The following is an 18620-nucleotide window of genomic DNA, read 5'->3' as shown; positions in this document are numbered from 1 at the left end:
CAAGTAGCTGGGACTACAGGCGCATGCCACTATGCTTGCCTAATTTTTGTATTTTTAGTAGAGACGGGGTTTCACCATGTTGGCTGGGATGGTCTCGATCTCTTCAGCTCGTGATCCCCCCACCTCTGCCTCCCAAAGTGCTGGGATGACAGACGTGAGCCACCATGCCCAGCCGGGTTTGTTTTTTCTTTAGTGGAGCTAGTGACTGATGTTCTCAGACCTCAGCCTCTGTAGTACTTACCTGCACCGTCTCTTTAATGGATGCTCTCTGACTTCCAACAAGCACCATTAAGAACATCCCTTTTAGTAAATATATGTTGTAATGGAATAGATTTTTTTTGAAATGACCTTATCTCAGGCAGTATGCACTTTCATAAGAGTGTATTGATTGGCCTTTAAATATTCCTCAAATGTTTTCACTTGTCTCTGTGACCTAGTATTTGTCCTGTTCCCAGCATCTCCTCCATATCCAAACACAATGTTCAGATCTTCATTCGGAGACTTCCTGCCAGTCTTTTGTTTTTTGCTTTTAAAACATTTGGATGCTTTTATTCTGCTATATGGAGGGTGCACTGTTTCTGATAGGCCAAATGTGGGATTTGATACTGCTTTCAGGAGGATCAGGTTTTAGTATCATTGCCACCTGTTTAGTGGTGGGGAAACTGAGGCCCACAGAGGCTAAGGAATGTGGCCCCCAGTTACACAGGGAGTATATGGGAGGGCAGCTTTGAACCCAGACCTTTCTGACTCAAGCAGTGTCATTTTTGCATTTTTATTTCCAGCTGTTGTTTTTTTAAATAGCTCCCCTAAATTATTTAGTTCATGATTTGCGTTTGGAAATAGAAAACACCAACTTTTAGTACACTCATCGCCCACAAAAGAACCACAAGGAGCAAAGGCCACAGACCAGTTTTGTGTGAGTGTTTCAGTCTGCAAATGTGTTTTTTGTGTGCTAAATAGCTCCAAGTTTCAAGACAAAGGCTGGTTTGCCACCATGCCAGTGAACAGGCCAACCTAGTGAACAAAAATCAATGAAATGACTTCTGCTGGTATCACTGAAACATAGACAAGAATTTAGTCACTTTAAAATTTCCTTCTTAACCCAATTCAGCTACCTTTTGTTGAATGCCAGCCATGGGCCAGGTCCTGTACTAGGCCCTGGGGAAAACAAAGATGAATGAGGGTCTGCTGTGGAGAAGCTCACAGGTGAGGGAATAATTTCAGTACACCGTGCAGAGTGCTCTAATAGCTGGTCCTCAGGCATGAAAGGACTCCAGAGAACCCTTTAATATTTAGGAGGAAAGAGAGTTGTGATTAAGAATCCTCCAAGAAGCCTTGGATTGTTTCTGCCTCCTTGCATAGAAAAGGCATGTTGGGCATTGAGCTGGTGTGTGAGCAATGCCAAAGGGCATCTGGTCAACCTCATTGCCCAAATCCCTTTCTCATCACTACCGTTTTGTCTTTGGCTTATGTCATCCAAGTTTTTGCCTATATTTTCTGTTCCATTTTCCCATATAATATAATAACAACTAATATTTATTGAGGCATAATTGTAAACTCTTAGAATGGATGTACATTTTTCTCCCAACTTCATCAGGTGAAAACTATTATTTACATTTCTGCAGGTGGAGAGCCTGAGACACAGAGAGGGCACATGGCTTGCTTGAGGTCACTGGCTTGCAAACTGCACAACCGCTATCCTCCTTCCTTCACTAAGTTCTAGCCAAGCTGGTCTATTTCATCAGTTCCTTGCAGAGACCATACTTTAATGCACTCAGATACTCTGCACATGCTGTTCCTTCTGCCTGGAATGCTCTTCCCACTACATTTTTTTTTTCTTTTTTTTTGATACAGAGTCTTGCTCTGTCACTCAGGCTGGAGTGCAGTAGCATGATCTCGACTCACTGCAAGCTCTGCCTCCAGTTCAAGCAATTCTCGTACCTCAGTTTCCAGAGTAGCTGGGATTACAGGCATGCACCACCTCACCCGGCTAATTTTTTGTATTTTTATTAGAGACAGGGTTTCACCAGGTTGGCCAGGATGGTCTTGAGCTCCTGGCCTCAAGTGATCTGGCCTCCCAAAGTGCTGGGATTACAGGCATGAGCCACTAGCACCAGGCCTCTTCCCACTGCTCTTGACCCAACTACATGGTTCTCACCCTTGAATGCTTAGCTGAAATGCCATCTTTCTTCACTAGCCTGTCTAAAGTAGGTTCCTTTCTCTTATATCTTTGGTTTCTGCAGAAGACATACCTCAATTTGAAATTATTTTAAATGATTGTCTGTTTATTTGGTTTTTGTCTGTGTGCCTCTCTGGACTATAAGCTCAATAAGAGAAGGAACTTAACTGGCTTATCCATTGAAATGTCCGCAGTGCCTAGTGGAGTTTTTGGCATCCAATGGGCTCTCAGTTCATATTTGTAGAATGAATGCCAGGTATGGTCCTAGGCCCTGAGGGTGCAAAGGTGAATAAAGTAGTCCTTTCCCTTTGGGGGATTTACAGCGTAGCTGGAGAGACAGACAGGCAATCAGCAACTAATGCAGTATGCTGTGTAGACTAGGAGCATGTGTAAATGTCATGGGGACACAGAGGAGGGAGTGACTGCTTTGCCTGGAGTCTGAGCAAATATCATAGAGGAGGACACTGAAATAGCCCTTGAACAAGGAACGTGATTTCACCAAGTGTTGCAGGCCCAGAGGCATTCAGGGCAGTGAGGATAGCACACGCTCGGGAGGGCCTGGCCTGTTTGCCCTGTATGTGTTTATCAGATGCCTACTCTCCACGAGGCACTATGGAATAGATATCAGGAACAGGTATTTTTAGGAGCTTGCAGTCTAGATAGAGAGACAGACTCATCAACCAAACCTACCTGGGGATGAGTTTGAAGAGGAAGGCAGGGCCAGATCACAGTGTCGAGGTCAGAGATGAGCATGGAAACATGTGTTGCAGGCTGAGGGTGCTGAAAGGCATGTAGATAGGAGAGTCTGGTATGGAAGAAAGGGTATCATGAGAGATTTTTGAGCAGGGAGTAACATCATCAGCTCTTGCATAAGAGTAACCCAGATGTTGGTGCGGAGGTTGATGAGAAGAACAGGAAGTGGGAAGGGGGAGACCTCATTTGGCTGCTGCAGGAACCCAGGTGAGAGGTGGGGGGTAAGCATGGGTTGTAGAGGATGCTTAGAATTAATAGGCCATGATCAGTTGGGTACAAGAGTTACCCAAACTAGCCAAAATAGGCACAAAGTTTTCTAGTTTGATCCGCCATGTGGATTATTGCTCATTAAACCAGACCAGGTAGTGGTTCCTAATGTGTGTGACTAGAATTTCTCATCCCTCAGAACATCCTTCAACAAAAAAGCTGGAAGATGGTACATCATTCATTTTTGTCTCGGAAAGTTACAAAGCACAGTAGCATCTTCAAGGCTCTGAGAAGTCCTGCAGCAGAGAGACTTGTTTAATTTTATTTAACTAGTGTTTCCCAGCTTCTTGGCAATAGAACCCTGCTTTAATATTAACACCCAAGACAACTCCAGGAACACAGTTCAGTTTGAAAAATGCTGAGAAATTGAGTAAAACTTGTCTTTTCCTATATGGCCATGTCTTGGAAGAATCTACTTACTATTATGCTGGCATTTGTGATGTCGCTACCCTGAAAGCCTTTACAATTTTTGAGCAATTTGGTGTGGTAGTAAGAGATAGATGCCAGTGCCAGACACCATGCTAGCTAACCTCTTTGCACCTCCGTTTCTCAACCTCTGACATGGAGGTGGTAACGATAACACCTACTTCATGGACTGGTTGTGAGGATTACTGTGTTAATTCCCAGAAGTCCCCAGAAACAATGCCTGGCCTATGGGCACTAGGAAGGTGCTATGGTTTGAAAATGTCACCTGAGGCCGGGCGCGGTGGCTCAAGCCTGTAATCCCAGCACTTTGGGAGGCCGAGACGGGCGGATCACGAGGTCAGGAGATCGAGACCATCCTGGCTAACACGGTGAAACCCCGTCTCTACTAAAAATACAAAAAGTAGCCGGGCGAGGTGGCGGGCACCTGTAGTCCCAGCTACTCGGGAGGCTGAGGCAGGAGAATGGCATAAACCCGGGAGGCAGAGCTTGCAGTGAGCTGAGATCCGGCCACTGCACTCCAGTCCGGGCCACAGAGCGAGACACTGCCTCAAAAAAAAAAAAGAAAATGTCACCTGAAAAGCATGTGTTGGGAATTTAATCCCCAATGCAACTCTGTTGAAAGGTGGGACCTAATGAGAGGTGTTTAGGTCATGAGGGCTCTGCCTTTGTGAATGGATTAATGCCAAGCGTAGAAGGGCTTCAGGCTGCAAATTCCAGTCTCTTTCTCTTGTTCACATGTGCATGCTCTCGCCCTCTCTTGCTCGTCCACCTCCCGCCGTGGGATGAGGCCCTCGCCAGATGCAGGCCCCTTGACCTTGGACTCTCCAGCCTCCAGAACTGTAAAAAAATAAATTTCTTGTCTTTATAAATTACCCAGTCTGTGGTATTCTATTATAGCAACACAAAACAGACTAAGACAGATGGGCTCAGTCACTATTAGCTATTCTGAGAGGCAGTATAGGTAGCTGATGAGACCACAGGCTTCGAGGCTACACTGCCTGACTTAGTAGGTCAGCTCCTCTGCTTACTATCTCTGTGACCTTAGGAAAGCAATATGAAACCAGCTATGCCTCAGTTTCCCCATCTGTGAAGCAGGGACAATTATTGCAGCTACTTAGAGGTTTGTTGTGAATAATAAATGAATCAAATCATGTGAAAAGACATTGCCTGGCATGTTAGATGTTTTTGCTTAAAAAAAATTTTCTAAATTGTCTCTGTTATTAGCATAATGTTATCATGTAGATTGACTTTCAGCTTCAGTGATGAAGATCCAATTTTCCAATTTTTCCTGGTCTTATGTTTTGGCATTCCCCTCTTAAAGACTCTGGAGGCCTTTCATTTGAAGTTTAGTTTGTCACAGACTTCCTATTCTCTTCTATTCAGTAGGCTTGGTTTCCTCATCTCGTGGACTGGCAATTGTCAAGAAAGTCCCCCGATTCTGGGGACCACCTGTCCCCTCCATTGGGCTCTGTGCCTTCTCCAAAAATACAGACATCTGTTTCAAATCACTTAGCAAAAGACCTTGAGATGCTTTTATAGCGAAGCCCTCCCCCAGCATGGATGCAGTCTCCTGTTTCCTGGGAGGGAGAGAAGCTGGATTGTTTCCTTGTTAAAAGTTTTCTGATATTATATCAGTGTAGAATCTTTGGAACAGTTCACACTAACCCCCACATTCAAGCCACTTACCTGATATGTAGTTATCAGATTCCTTCAGGGACTGTCTGCTCTTGGTGAACAATTAGATTAGAGGATGCTGATGAAATTTGAGTGGCAGGAAGTAGAAGTTACATTTCTGAGTTCAGAGTTTCTATTTCAAGGTTGAGTAAGTGGTAAATTTTTACTGCAAGATTCTAGCCTGATAGAGTCGGCCTCTCAAGGCCCCCCAGCCCAGCCCATGGGTATTTTACCTGCTTGGAAATTTCGGCTCCTTTTCAGAGGTGGGCCTCCCTGCTCTTTACGTTGGCATGAAAACAATTAATAATTTAAGCCATGCCCATTAAAAAAATAGAAATGCTGTATAAATACAACACTGTAATAATAAATTTAAAAGTCGATCCAGCTGAGCACTGTTCCCAGACTACCAACTGAGCAGAAACACAAATAAGTAAAGAAGAAAACTGCTATATAATGCAAATGGCTGCAATCTTGTTGTTTTCTGCCATTCTTTATTGCAAATATATAGTAGTAAAGTTACATTATGGATAAGTAGATTTTGTGGGCTAACCTGGAAACCTAATCACTGTTTATAACATTGTTTCTATGGGGGAAAATGCATTTTATATTAGAAACAGATGGTCTGCAAGAAAAATTTTTTGGCAGTAGAATGGATTTCTAAGTCCAGGGCCGCCTGGAATTTTAACCTCTTGCTAGTTGTGTGGTTGTGTTGTATTCACAGCTAGTGATAGAAGAAAATTAGAGGCCTCTCAGAATCCCCACTTCTGTGTTCTCCCCCAAATCCTTGCTACCCTCTTCATCCTATAGTCTCTGCCTTACCTTCTCTTTTCTCTGTTTCTGGGGTCCCCATCCCTGTGTCCTCGTCCTGGCCCAGCCCCACCCTCCAACCATGGTTGAGGTCCCAGGAAGCCAGGAGAAACTATGAATGTCCTTTATTAAGTGGTGGTTAGGATCTATAGGAAGGCATGCAGCAAGGGGGCCAAGTTTGTGGGCTCTGAAATAAGACTTCTGCCACTTGGTAGCTGTGTGGCCTTGATATGTTACTGTACTTCTCTGAGCTTCTGTTTCATCCGTATAGAGTGGGGTTGTTGTGAGAACTAACTGCAAACACTCCCAGCAGTGCCTGGCACAGAGTAATGTTCCCTCCATGCCAGTGTGTGGTGGGGTAATTATTCAGGGATACTATGGGTTACACATATTTCTAAGAACCCAGGAAGCAAACCCATTGTATAGAAAGACTTTTTAAGTTTCAAACAGTGAACTTAGAAACAAGTGTCTGGGACCTTCCTGTTTATGACTCGGGGCCAGAGTAGGTTTGGAACTGTTTTTTTTTTTTTTCTTTTTAATCTGTTGGGGGTGAGGGAGGGGGAGGTTACATACTTACATAGCTGAACGGCAATGTCAAACTCTAGTATTATCTTGAATACATTAAGCTCTACAGCAGATTTTATAGCAAACTAACAAGAACAGCTTTCTTAAATAGTTTCATTGACTGAATTGTTTCTACACACAGTGTTTTTCACATAAGGAAAGTCTTTTTAAATTAACTTTTTGGTTTGGGGGATTTTTTTTTTCTTCAGGCAATCTTTGCATTTGGGCTGATTCTGTTTTCTAATTTACAAATAGGCTTGTGTCTGCCTGCAGGCTTTATCATGAAAGTATTAGCTCTAACTGGAAATAAGGACTAGAAAAATAAAATACTGACTGGGAGTCTGAGGACTTTGGGATAGATCCTCAGTAGAGGGTGGAGCAAAAGTAACAATAAGTCAAGAAAGCAAACGTATCTCTACCAGTTTCTCTAGAATATGTCCATTCTTATCCAAATCCAATTTTCCTCCTATTCTTGGCCTGAAGAAATTGAAATGAAGCCATTAAGATATCCGCCTATCTGAGAGTGCATCACTGAAGAATCAGCCTCGCTAAGAGTCCTGTGTGACAATGAGATTTTAATTTAATGAGGGTACTGGCTCAAGTGTTTATGCGCTTGACCATTGCTCTTGTTAACACGCAGGAATTAGAGTGATAGCTTTCAAAAGGACATATTTCAGAGTAACTAGCTTTGTTTACTAAAATATGGGAGCTACAAGATCTGCTCTGTAAGAAATGTAAATGTATGAGTAATATGCTGTCATGAAGATTTTATAATCTGCAGTATTTGAGAAGTAATAAGATACTGTTGTTGGCTGGCCATCTGGTTATACATACTTGGTGTCATGGTTTGATTTTCATTTTTTCATTTATTTTTACTCATGAGAGGCAAGGAATAGGAGTTCAGAGGTGGTGGGGTTTTTTTTATATATATATAAACAAGGAATTTATGTTTAGTTGCTTAACATGGTTAGATTTTGGTTTTGCCTTATGCAGAATAAAAAATGAAAGGTTCATTATATATTTTCTTTTCTCTTTTTTTTTTCAAAAAAATCAAATGAAAACCTCACCCCCTAATTTGGTCCCCAGATTCAAACTTTTAGCTTATTTTAAAAATAGTCTCTTTGGCATAAGTTGGAGTCAGACATGAATTAAAACTCTAGAAAGAAAAATCAGCAATGGAAAAGACCTATAGAGATTTCATATTTCATCCTTTCATTCAAAAATATTTATTGAAACCCTAGTATTTGCATGTCATGCTGCCAGACACTGAGGGATTTGCTAAAGAAATATTAAAGACCTTCTCCCTTCTTTGAGGAGCTTAGAGCTTACTTGGGGAGAACTGAGATAGACTTATGAAACAGTTAAGTTGTAATTCAAGGCAGCATATGATTAAATACCAAAGTACGTACTTCCGACAAGAAATGCTATAGGAGTTCAGAAAAGGGAGTGAGAACTCAGTGGCACTACTGTTTTCTGCCTACAAATTGGCAAATTGTGGCACTATTTGTATGAAATACTTTACACTTGTTTTTTTGGCAGCCTTAGGCTTTGACTCCCAGACAGCATTAAGAGCCAACAAAAATATTTGTACTCCAGTCTCTTCGGAATTGGCTTATTATTTTTTTTTTTTTTCTTATAGGCAGAGGAAGTGCCTTACACAAACCAGAGTGCCCATGAGAGGCAGGGAGTTTTTGACAGTCATGATCTATTTCAGATACAACCGAAAGAACCAGCTTCGTCATTCTGTTTTTCAATCCAGCAGTGCTTGTCTCTCCGTTGCAAACTCTCTCTGACATTGAGAGGCACTTTAATTTGAATTTAATGTCCGTGACGGACAAGCTAGCCATCAAGGGCCAGATAAATGTATGGCTTTGGAGAATTGCTGATGAAAATCCTCCTGGTTATAATGTTGGAGAAGAAACTGACACAGATGTAGTGGGAGGTGGAACACAGATGTGCTCGCTGGGAGCAGGGTTCCCCAAATGTCAGCAGCTGGTGACATGCTAAAGGTATTGTGCTTGGGGATGACGTTTAGTGAAACTCACTGACTTTCTGTTCTATTTTTGCCATATTCAGATTAACACAGAGCTCAAAGATGAAGCCATGAGGCCTAAATTCTTAAGAATTAAAAGAGGGAGAGAGAGTAGAGGAAGGAGAAGAAATAAAACCTTTAGGAAGCCAAATACACTATCTGGGCCCATCCATTCCTCATTCCGCTCACATCCCCTCGGGGACTCCCCATAGCTGAATGTGGTCATCACTTGGTTGCTTTTCAATCTTATGATTCATGTGTTTTCAGTTTCTTTTAAAATTCAGCATCACTGGTTTACCACCCTTGCATTTTAATCTTCAGCCTTGAGGAGGTGTAGTACTAGAAAATATTTCGTTCTTTCCTTGACACTATTCAATGGGTTATCTATGGAGTCCAGCACCCTTTGGTGATAACATGGCTGTTGGTGTTTGTTCTTCTTGCCGGGTTGGTGCCCCATCTGGTGAGGCAAGGATTCCCAAGTTAGTGTGACCTAGAGTGACTGACACATCAAGCAAGCCAGTGATCTCACCACTCAGCTTCTGAGCATCTCTTTATCAAAGTAGTTGGCCCTGGCCACAGCTTAAGACTTATCTGGGTCATCCTCTGAGCTGGCTGACTTGGGAAAATGGCCCTGGAAAAATGTTTCACCTATATCTTTTGATATAATTTGGTATCTGTCTAAATAAATGTTATGCAGCAGATGGTTATGGAATGTCTTATCAAATTCTTAGGCAGACTCTGCCCTTGGAATATTTCTATTTAATTATCATACTGCAAAGCACAAAATAGTAACTTTATTATTATTATTTTTTAAAACAAAATCAAGTTACACAATAGGTTGATATTCTGGGAATGAATAGCAAACCTAAAATTTATACAATATGTAAACTCTTTCTTCCTTGAGCTGTTCTTTGCTAGGTATTTCTAAAAGGGAGTTCCTTATTTCAGAATCCATGAGAGTATGTGTTTTGGATATATTTGGCGATGTCATCTTGAGAGATGGCTCAGGAGTCGAAGTTCAACACGTTGTCTACATTTGTTCTTTGCTCCTAGACATGATGGAAAAAAATGCTCTGCTGTTTTCTTGTTGCTTTTCATGGTTTTAGCATCATGTTCCTGTTCTCTCTCAAATCAATAATCCACTGTACGAAGTCTGGCATTCTGTACTGAAGCCAAGTATAAAAAAGTTGTAACTAACGCATGTATGCGGTCACTGTTTTGTTGCCGCATTTTTTCTAGGTGCACTTTCCAAGGAGATTGTGTACGTTCAGAGAACTTAGAAAACTGGCTGGATATTTCATCTGGAGTGAAAAAGTGCCCTAAAATTCAGCTAATTCGAAGCAGTAAAGACAAGGTAAGAGGAAAGATTTTAATTTGTCCTCATTGTATTGTCTCATTTTGCACAGCGGATGCTGACTTCCTTCTGTGTGTAAAATATCTATTAGCAATCAAACATGCTTAGTGATAGCACCCCATTCATTTAGCTCTCATTAATGAATATTGAACGCCTGCCAGATGCCGTCCACTCTGCAAGCTGCTGGGGATATAGCAGTAACCAAGTCACATCATGGGCCTGCTCTCATGGAGTTTGTTGTCTTGTGGAGCTAAAGATGACTCTCAATGGTTGAACTGGAAGAAGAGTTGAACTTCTAATGTAGTAGAAATACATATTGCTTTTGAAAGTAGAGAAAAAAGAAGTTCAGATTATGGTCAATGAGATTCCTTAAATGTGGCTTCATTGCAGAATTTTGTTTAGTGTAATGGTCCCTTATCCTAATGTGTTGAGTCTTCTCCAGTAACCATCTTATGAACATAGCTTCCAACAGTCTTGGTAGACATGGAGAGAAGACCAACGTGGACAGTGACTATCGCATGTGAGGTCCTTTGGAAAGCCAGTGGGCCCTCACTATGGCAGCACCGCTCTTGACAACACATCAGCCCTGTCATTGGATGAGAGAAGGGAGCAGGGGGCATATTTAAGCATTTGCAGATGCACATGCCAACCGTGCCCTACGGGAAAAGGGAATTCCTGCCTCGCAATCTCAGTAGTGCTATAAGGAGACATTTTCTCCCTAATGACGGCTCTTGTGTTATGCATAATTGCACGGAGTCCTCTGTTATGAATAATTGTACAGCAGCCAGCTGACCTGTCTGTTGAGCTCACTGTGTTCTGTTTGAATGCCACATTAACAAGGAAATGGGCCACTTTCTCTTTTCCCTTACACTTTGCCATTTCAGAGAAATGGCAAGAACTTTACCTCTTACGATGATTTAACATTTAATAAAGGAGAGCCAAAGTATTTAATGAGTGATAAATAATAAAAGAATCAAGCTTTTAAGTCGTAACTGATCAGAACTAACAGATGTAAAGCTATTTTGCTGTTGCCACTTTCTGTTGTCTTCCTGGAGAAAAAATGAGAAAAAGAACTTTCATATGAACTTCTACGAGCCCTGAATCAGAGTGAATTGATTTGGTGGAAAAGATTCTTAGGCATCTAAACTTAGGTGTATCCAAATTCTAATTTCTCTCATCAGTTTGAAAAATAGCCAAATTTGGTGCTAATAGAGAATAGTAGAAAGTAGAATACCATAATCCTTGAATATACCCAGGACTCTGATTAGTGGTTAAGATTCTGGAAGATTTTTTTTCTTATGTCATTTAAAAAAATGTAAGGATAATACTTCAGCTAAATGTAGTGGGAAGAAGTAGCTTGTTCATTAAATAAAAAGTGCTGTTTATACAACTTCCTTACCTAGCTAGGGGCTCACGATTACAAATAAATCACTGTTTATATCTAGTCTAGAACATTTCAAAAACTGCTTACCACCCAAACAACCACTGGTGTTTTCTTCCTCGCCCTAAGTCCCACTGTGGTTTACCCTAATCTTCCCAGAGACTTCCCACACAGCCACTGCCTCACTCTCTCCAGCTTACCACCACTCTCAAAGTAAAGAAGATAAGAAGTTTGTAATTTGATTAAAGCTATCCTTTCAAACCAACTTTGGACTAACTATTTTAATAGTGTTGATAAGCCATCTGATTCTATCTCTTGATCACATTATTGCAAAATATTTCCTACCCTATTGGCACCTTTAGCTTACCTGAAAATCTCAGGTCTTTGTTTAAATAAACCTGACCCTGACCTATGGAGACGGCAGTCTAGGGTCATGTTCAGTTCCATCTATTAGCTCTATTCAAAGGCTATTTGCTACCAGCCTATCATATGCTTAGTAACATTCTAGTTACTTTGTAGGCAGAGAAAAACCTCCATATAATACAGAAGCTCTGTTCACAGAAGCTTTGTTTCTTTCCACAAAACAATTAAAAGATAGTATATCCTCATACTCACTATGGGATCAGCATTAAAAAGAAATAATTAGAGCAATTCCAGTTGTCCTGGAGGGATTTCTGTGAGGTTTTGTTGAGTGAAAACAGCAAGATGCATAAAAGTGTTCCTAGCATGATCTTACATTGACCAAAAAATGTCCCTGTACACATTTATGTATATATGTCTCTATATGATTATTTGAGCTTGGGCAAAAATATGGAAGAATTCATACAAGGTTGTAAACATGGGCTCCCCTGGTAGAATGACTGATGTGGTGGAGAAGGAAAGCAGAGATATGTAATAAAAATAGAAAAGACACAGAAATAAAATTATTATTATTATTTATTATACTTTAAGTTCTAGGGTACATGTGCACAACGTGAAGTTTTGTTACATATGTATACATGTGCCATGTTGGTTTGCTGCACCCATCAGCTCATCATTTACATTAGGTATTTCTCCTAATGCTATCCCTCCCCCAGGCCCCCACCCCTCAGCTGGCCCCAGTGTGTGATGTTCCCCACCCTGTGTCCAAGTGATCTCATTGTTCAGTTTCCACCTATGAGTGAGAACACGAGGTGTTTGGTTTTCTGTCCCTGCAATAGTTTGCTGAGAATGATGGTGTCCAGCTTCATCCATGTCCCTGCAAAGGACATGAACTCATCCTTTTTTATGGCTGCATAGTATTCCATGGTGTATATGTGCCACATTTTCTTAATCCAGCCTATCATTGATGGACATTTGGGTTGGTTCCAAGTCTTTGCTATTGTGAATAGTGCCACAATAAACATATGTGTGCATGTGTCTTTATAGTAGCATGATTTATAATCCTTTGGGTACATACCCAGTAATGGGATGGCTGGGTCAAATGATATTTCTAGTTCTAGATCCTTGAGGGATCGCCACACTGTCTTCCACAATGGCTGAACTAATTTACACTCTTACCAACAGTGTAAAAGTGTTCCTATTTCTCCACATCCTCTCCAGCATCTGTTGTTTCCTGACTTTCTAATGATTGCCATTGACTTTTTAATGATTGCCATTCTAACTGGCGTGAGATTATATCTCATTGTGGTTTTGATTTGCATTTCTCTGATGACCAGTGATGATGAGTACCTTTGCATATGTCTGTTGGGTGCATAAATGTCTTCTTTTGAGAGGTGTCTGTTCATATCTTTTGCCCACTTTTTGATGGAGTTGTTTTTTTCTTGCAAATTTGTTTGAGTTCTTTGTAGATTCTGGATATTAGCCCTTTGTCAGATGGGTAGATTGCAAAAATTTTCTCCCATTCTGTAGGTTGCCTGTTCACTCTGATGTTAGTTTCTTTCGCCGTGCAGAAGCTCTTTAGTTTAATTAGATCCCATTTGTCTGTTTTGGCTTTTGTTGCCATTGCTTTTAGTGTTTTAGTCATGAAGTCTTTGCCCATGCCTGTGTCCTGAATGGTATTGCCTAGGTTTTCTTCTAGGTTTTTATGGTTTTAGGTCTAACATTTAAGTCTTTAATTCATCTTGAATTAATTTTTTGCATAAGGTATAAGAAAGGGATCCAGTTTCAGCTTTCTACAATTTTTTTTTTTAATTGAGATGGAGTCTTGCTCTGTCACTCAGAATGGAGTGCAGTGGCATGATCTAGGCTCACTGCAACCTCCATCTCCCAGGTTCAAGGGATTCCCCTGCCTCAGCCTCCCAAGTAGCTAGGATTACAGGCACATACCACTATGCCCGGCTAATTGGAATAAAAGTATTTCTTAAACAATGTGGTTCCTAGAGGAGAGACAGTGGAATTTTTTTTTTTTTTTTTAGACAGGGTCTCACTCTGTCACCTACACTAGAGTGCAAAGAGGTGATCATAATTTACTGCAGCCTTGAACCCCTGGGCTCAAGGGATCCTCCCACCTCAGCCTCTCAAGTAACTGGGACTATAGGGGTGAACTACCACACCCAGCTAATTTTTTAAATTTTTTTTGTAGAGATAAGGTCTCCCTATGTTGCCCAGGCTGGTCTCAAATCCCTGGACTCAAGTGATCTTCCCACCTCAGCCTCTGAAAGTGCTGGGATTATAGGCATAAGTGACCATGCCCGTCCTAGAAACAGTCTTTTACAAATCAGAACTAAAACAAGGAATTCCACCATTGCTAATGCTATTGACATTATTTATAAAGCTCTGTCCACTGCAGTAACACAAGAAACAAATAATACATATAATTATTTGAATTAAATATAAAAAACCATTATTTACTCATCTTAAGTGGCTGCATATCTGCCGAATCTAAATATGTTAGCTTTAAAAATTATTCAAATGAATAAAAGTTAAATGAAGTGCTGAATGTTCAATAAATATTTGAATATCAATAGCCTTACTACATGTCAAATAAAACAAACTTTTAACTTCATTAATAAAAGGTCCTATTCATAAAAACAACAGAACTACTCAGCCATAAACTTAAAAAGCAAGGTACATATCCTGCTTTAAAACCATTTTTGCTAAGAGATATGTGTTGGAGTCAGCTACCAAAAATAGTGATTTTGCTTTGAACAACTTAGCTTAAGCCATTCTAGTTAGATACCAGAGCAATGGTGTATTAAGGCTATTTTTTTTTTTTTTTTTTTTGAGACGAAGTTTCACTCTTGTTGCCCAGGCTGGAGTGCAATGGCATGATCTCCCCTCACTGCAACCCTCTGCCTCCTGGTTCAAGCAATTCTCCTGCCTCAGCCTCCTGAATAGCTAGGATTACAGGTGCCTGCCACCACCATGCCTGACTAATTTTTTTATGTTTTGAGTAGAGACGGGGTTTCACCATGTTGGCCAGGCTGGTTTCGTACTCCTGACCTCAGCTGCCTGTCTTGGCCTCCCAAAGTGCTGGGATTACAGGCGTAAGCCACCACGCCCAGCCTTAAGGCTATTTATAATTTATCATAGCAAAACCTTATCAATTAAAAACATAAGCATAAACAAAAATAAAAACAAAAATACACAAAGCATTTTCTTAGAATATATGGAAAACATCTTGACCGTATTCAGGCATGTTCTACATTTCTTGGTGAGAAGATATCACAAAAATAGCACTTCTTCCTCACCTGTTTTTCTTAATTTCATGTAATTCCAATGATTTTTGAATTAGTGTTTATTTAAAGTTAATATAAAATTCATGGAATTTTATAAAAATATAATATAAAAGCTCATGGAATAATATGAGCTGATCAAGAATATCCAAAACATATTTTGAAAAAAAAGAAGTTGATTTAGGCAAGACCACTCCCATTAGATTGCAAACATAGATGATAGATAGATATCAACAATAATTTAATCCATGATTCTGGTTTAAAAATAGGAATATAGATTCATAGAATATAGTAGAAAGCTCAGAAATAGATATAAAAATTTTAAGGAACACATATCATAAAATGAGAGGAAACAAAAATTATTTCATAAAATATGTGAGATAACTGGCTTATACTATGGAAACATAATTTCATATTTTACATTAAATATAAAATAAAATTTAGACTAATTAAGAAATTGATATGTAAAGATAAGTCACAGAAGAACTAACAGAAAATGAAGTTGAACATAATTTGAAAGTACAATTTTTTTACCTCTGAAACAATATAGTATGTAATAACAAAAGAAAAATATTCATATACATGACTTCCTTTTACAAAAAGTAAGAGTTAACTTGGCCGGGCATGTGGCTCATGCCTGTAATCCCAGCACTTTGGGAGACCAAGGCGGGCAGATCACCTGTAGGTCAAGAGTTCTAGACCAGCCTGGCCAACATGGTGAAAAACTGTCTCTACTAAAAATACAAAATTTAGCCAGGCGTGGTGGCAGGCACCTGTAATCCCAGCTACTCGGGAGGCTGAGACAGGAGAATCGCTTGAATCCGGGAGGTGAAGGTTGCAGTGAACCAAGATCGTGCCACTGCACTCCAGCCTGGCTGACAAGAGCAAAACTCTGTCAAAAAAAAAAAAAAAAAAATGAGAGTTAACTAAAGCACACACTTCAGGAAAATATTTACCACTAAAAAAAAATTCATCATAAGATAATAACACTAAGAAAAATTAAAAAGAAAAACATCAGTACACCAAAAAGTAACTGGGCCAAAACACAGATATTCTCACAAGAGGAGATTCAGAAAGTAGATAGAAATATGGAAATATGTTCAACCTCACTAGTTTTCAAATAAATACAAATTAAAGCGATAATAAGCTATGCTAACACCCAGTGTTGGTGATGCCAATTAGCACAACCTTTTTGGAAAGCAATTTGGCAGCATGTTTCAAAATTCATAAATATATTCATTCTGTTTGAAGCATTAATTTCAGCCTTAGAATCCTGAGGAAATAACTTGAAAGAAGAAAATCCCTAGGCATGAAGATGCTCTTGCAGTAGCATTTATAGAATTAGAAACCTGGAAATAACGAAACTGTTTAGCAATAAGGGATGATTCAGTATAATATGTCGATCGGATAAGAGTGTTGTACAGCAATTCTTTGGCCCTGTGGATATTGCCGGCTAACTGACACCCCAGCTGCCTCTGCATCCCATCTGCCCTTTAAGTCTTTACTCCCTCTTTATCCAGCTTGATTCAAGACAGAGCCATCAGCCTGGTAAGGAGTCCCATGCTGGGTTTCTTAGGACAAAGCTTCAGCTTTTTAACCGTACTCACCTGGACCCCAAGTTACGCAAAAATACCTTCACCTCACTGGCTCCTCGCTCCTTCCACTGCACCTGAAAAAACATGCTGTCTCTTCTTTTCAGGTCCACTCCAAACTGGTTTCTGCCCCACTGTTCCCCTGAACCAGTTCTTGCTAAGGTCACTGGTGAACTCCATGCAGCCATTCCAGTGGACACTGTAAGGTCATCTTACTTGGCTGATAGCGTTCTTGAAACTGTCTTTTCCATTGCTTTCCATGGCACGCCCACTCCGTGCTCTCCTTCTTCTCTGTGGCCAGGCCTCAATTCCCTTGCTGGGCCTTCCTGGTGCCTTCTCTCCCTGTCTCTAAATATTGGAGCCATTTAAGGCCCAGTTTTGGTTCTTCCTCTCTTCTTACTCTACATTTTGTCTGTAGACAATCTTATCCACTTCCATGGCTTTATCAATCATCTGTATGTTCATGTCTCCTTTATCCCCACCCCAGATTGCTCCTCTGAGCTCCAGGCCCATACCCAACTTGACACATCTACTTAAGTATCACACAAGTATCTTGAACTACGTACACCCCAAACTGAAGTCTTGAATCTTCCACCCATCTGCCTCTCCCTCAGTATGCCCCATCTCCATGTATGGTACCTATGGTACCTCCATCCATCCATTTGCTCACTAGCATCCTCCATATCTACATCCCCTACTTCCAGTCCTGCCCCATGCTACTTCTAAGGGGTACCTTGACTGCCTGGTTCTTTCCCTTTCTATTGTACCATCTTAGCTCAGTCATCTCTTGATGATTCCTTGATACCACGTGATCCTCCAATTTTATTCTGGTGGAGTGTTCTATACTTCTACTAGTCTATAAGCTCTTTGAGGGCAAGGACCATAGCTGTTTGGTTCGCTGGTATAATCAGTACCATTGTGCAGCACTTGGCATATGTTGCAAGCTTGATAAATATTTGTGGAATAAATAAATGGAATAATTGTAGTTATATAAAACTACATATGTGAGAACTAGAAGGAAATGTGGAAACTTTAAAAGAGTTGTTTAAAGTGTGATTTTTAAAAATTCTGATACTCTTGTTATAATGTTTGAGCAGTGAATTCAATTTAAGACATACATGTATACAAGATAATCTATGATAGTGTGCTAAGATGTGTGGTGCAGATATAAATGCTGGGTTGAAGATTCAGCATGAATGAGAGTTCAAGCATTTGTTGAAGATGAGTTAGTGGGAATGGTTTGGGATCTTTTACTGTGCTCAGAATTCCCTAAAGACAATTGAACTTCAGTCCAGGTGAAGTGGACTGAAAGAACTTGCCTTCTTCCAGCATGATAATATGGCCCGAACTTTTTGAAAATGGAAAGATAGGGGTGACCTCCAGGGACTAGACAAGACTTAGCAAGCTTATCAGAGAACCAGGGAAACAGCAGAGTCTTAGGTGGCAGTGCAGCAAGTCTGGGAGGAAGTGAGATGTATAACAGAAGACAGACAGCTGCCAGGTTGTCTAGACTATGGCTCTTCATAGGAGGTGATAAAGTTACCACTTTCTGCACTCCCAGGTTCCTTTTACTTGGCCCACATTCCCACCAGATCCCATCATGCACCTGATGCAAAAGGAATCCACTGTTGCCATGTTAATTCCTGTAATTTTCGTTTTGAACAAGACACCTGGCTGCCTTGTTACTTTGGACCATTTCCTTGGGAAAAAGCTACTTTGGGAACATTTCAAGATTATCTTTTTGTGCCCTTACTATGCACATACACACATGTACAGGCACGCAGACGTATCCCTGTACACATACGAACATACACACACAAAAACACTCCCTCCACCCAAATTTAATCATATGTTTGACCACAAGCAAAACCTTAACTAATTCTAAAGCACATTTCACAGGCCACCTTCTTTAATCATTATCTAACAATATTAGCA

General features: G+C 40.5%; 1 protein-coding gene across 2 annotated transcripts in view; it reads left to right on the top strand.

The window, feature by feature from the left end:
• The window catches only part of PLXNC1 (plexin C1), a 161656-nt gene that overhangs the window by 52530 nt on the left and 90506 nt on the right, over nucleotides 1-18620 (top strand). For both annotated transcript variants that reach the window (XM_033221042.1, XM_033221044.1), the window contains exon 5: nucleotides 9942-10056. In XM_033221042.1, the coding sequence (XP_033076933.1) occupies nucleotides 9942-10056 (115 nt within the window). The remainder of the gene's footprint in view (nucleotides 1-9941; nucleotides 10057-18620) is intronic.

This window comes from Trachypithecus francoisi, unplaced genomic scaffold (assembly GCF_009764315.1).
Source record: "Trachypithecus francoisi isolate TF-2019V2 unplaced genomic scaffold, Tfra_2.0 Lachesis_group11, whole genome shotgun sequence".
In the NCBI taxonomy this organism is placed as follows: domain Eukaryota; kingdom Metazoa; phylum Chordata; class Mammalia; order Primates; family Cercopithecidae; genus Trachypithecus; species Trachypithecus francoisi.
This window is presented reverse-complemented; position numbering and strand designations above follow the sequence as displayed.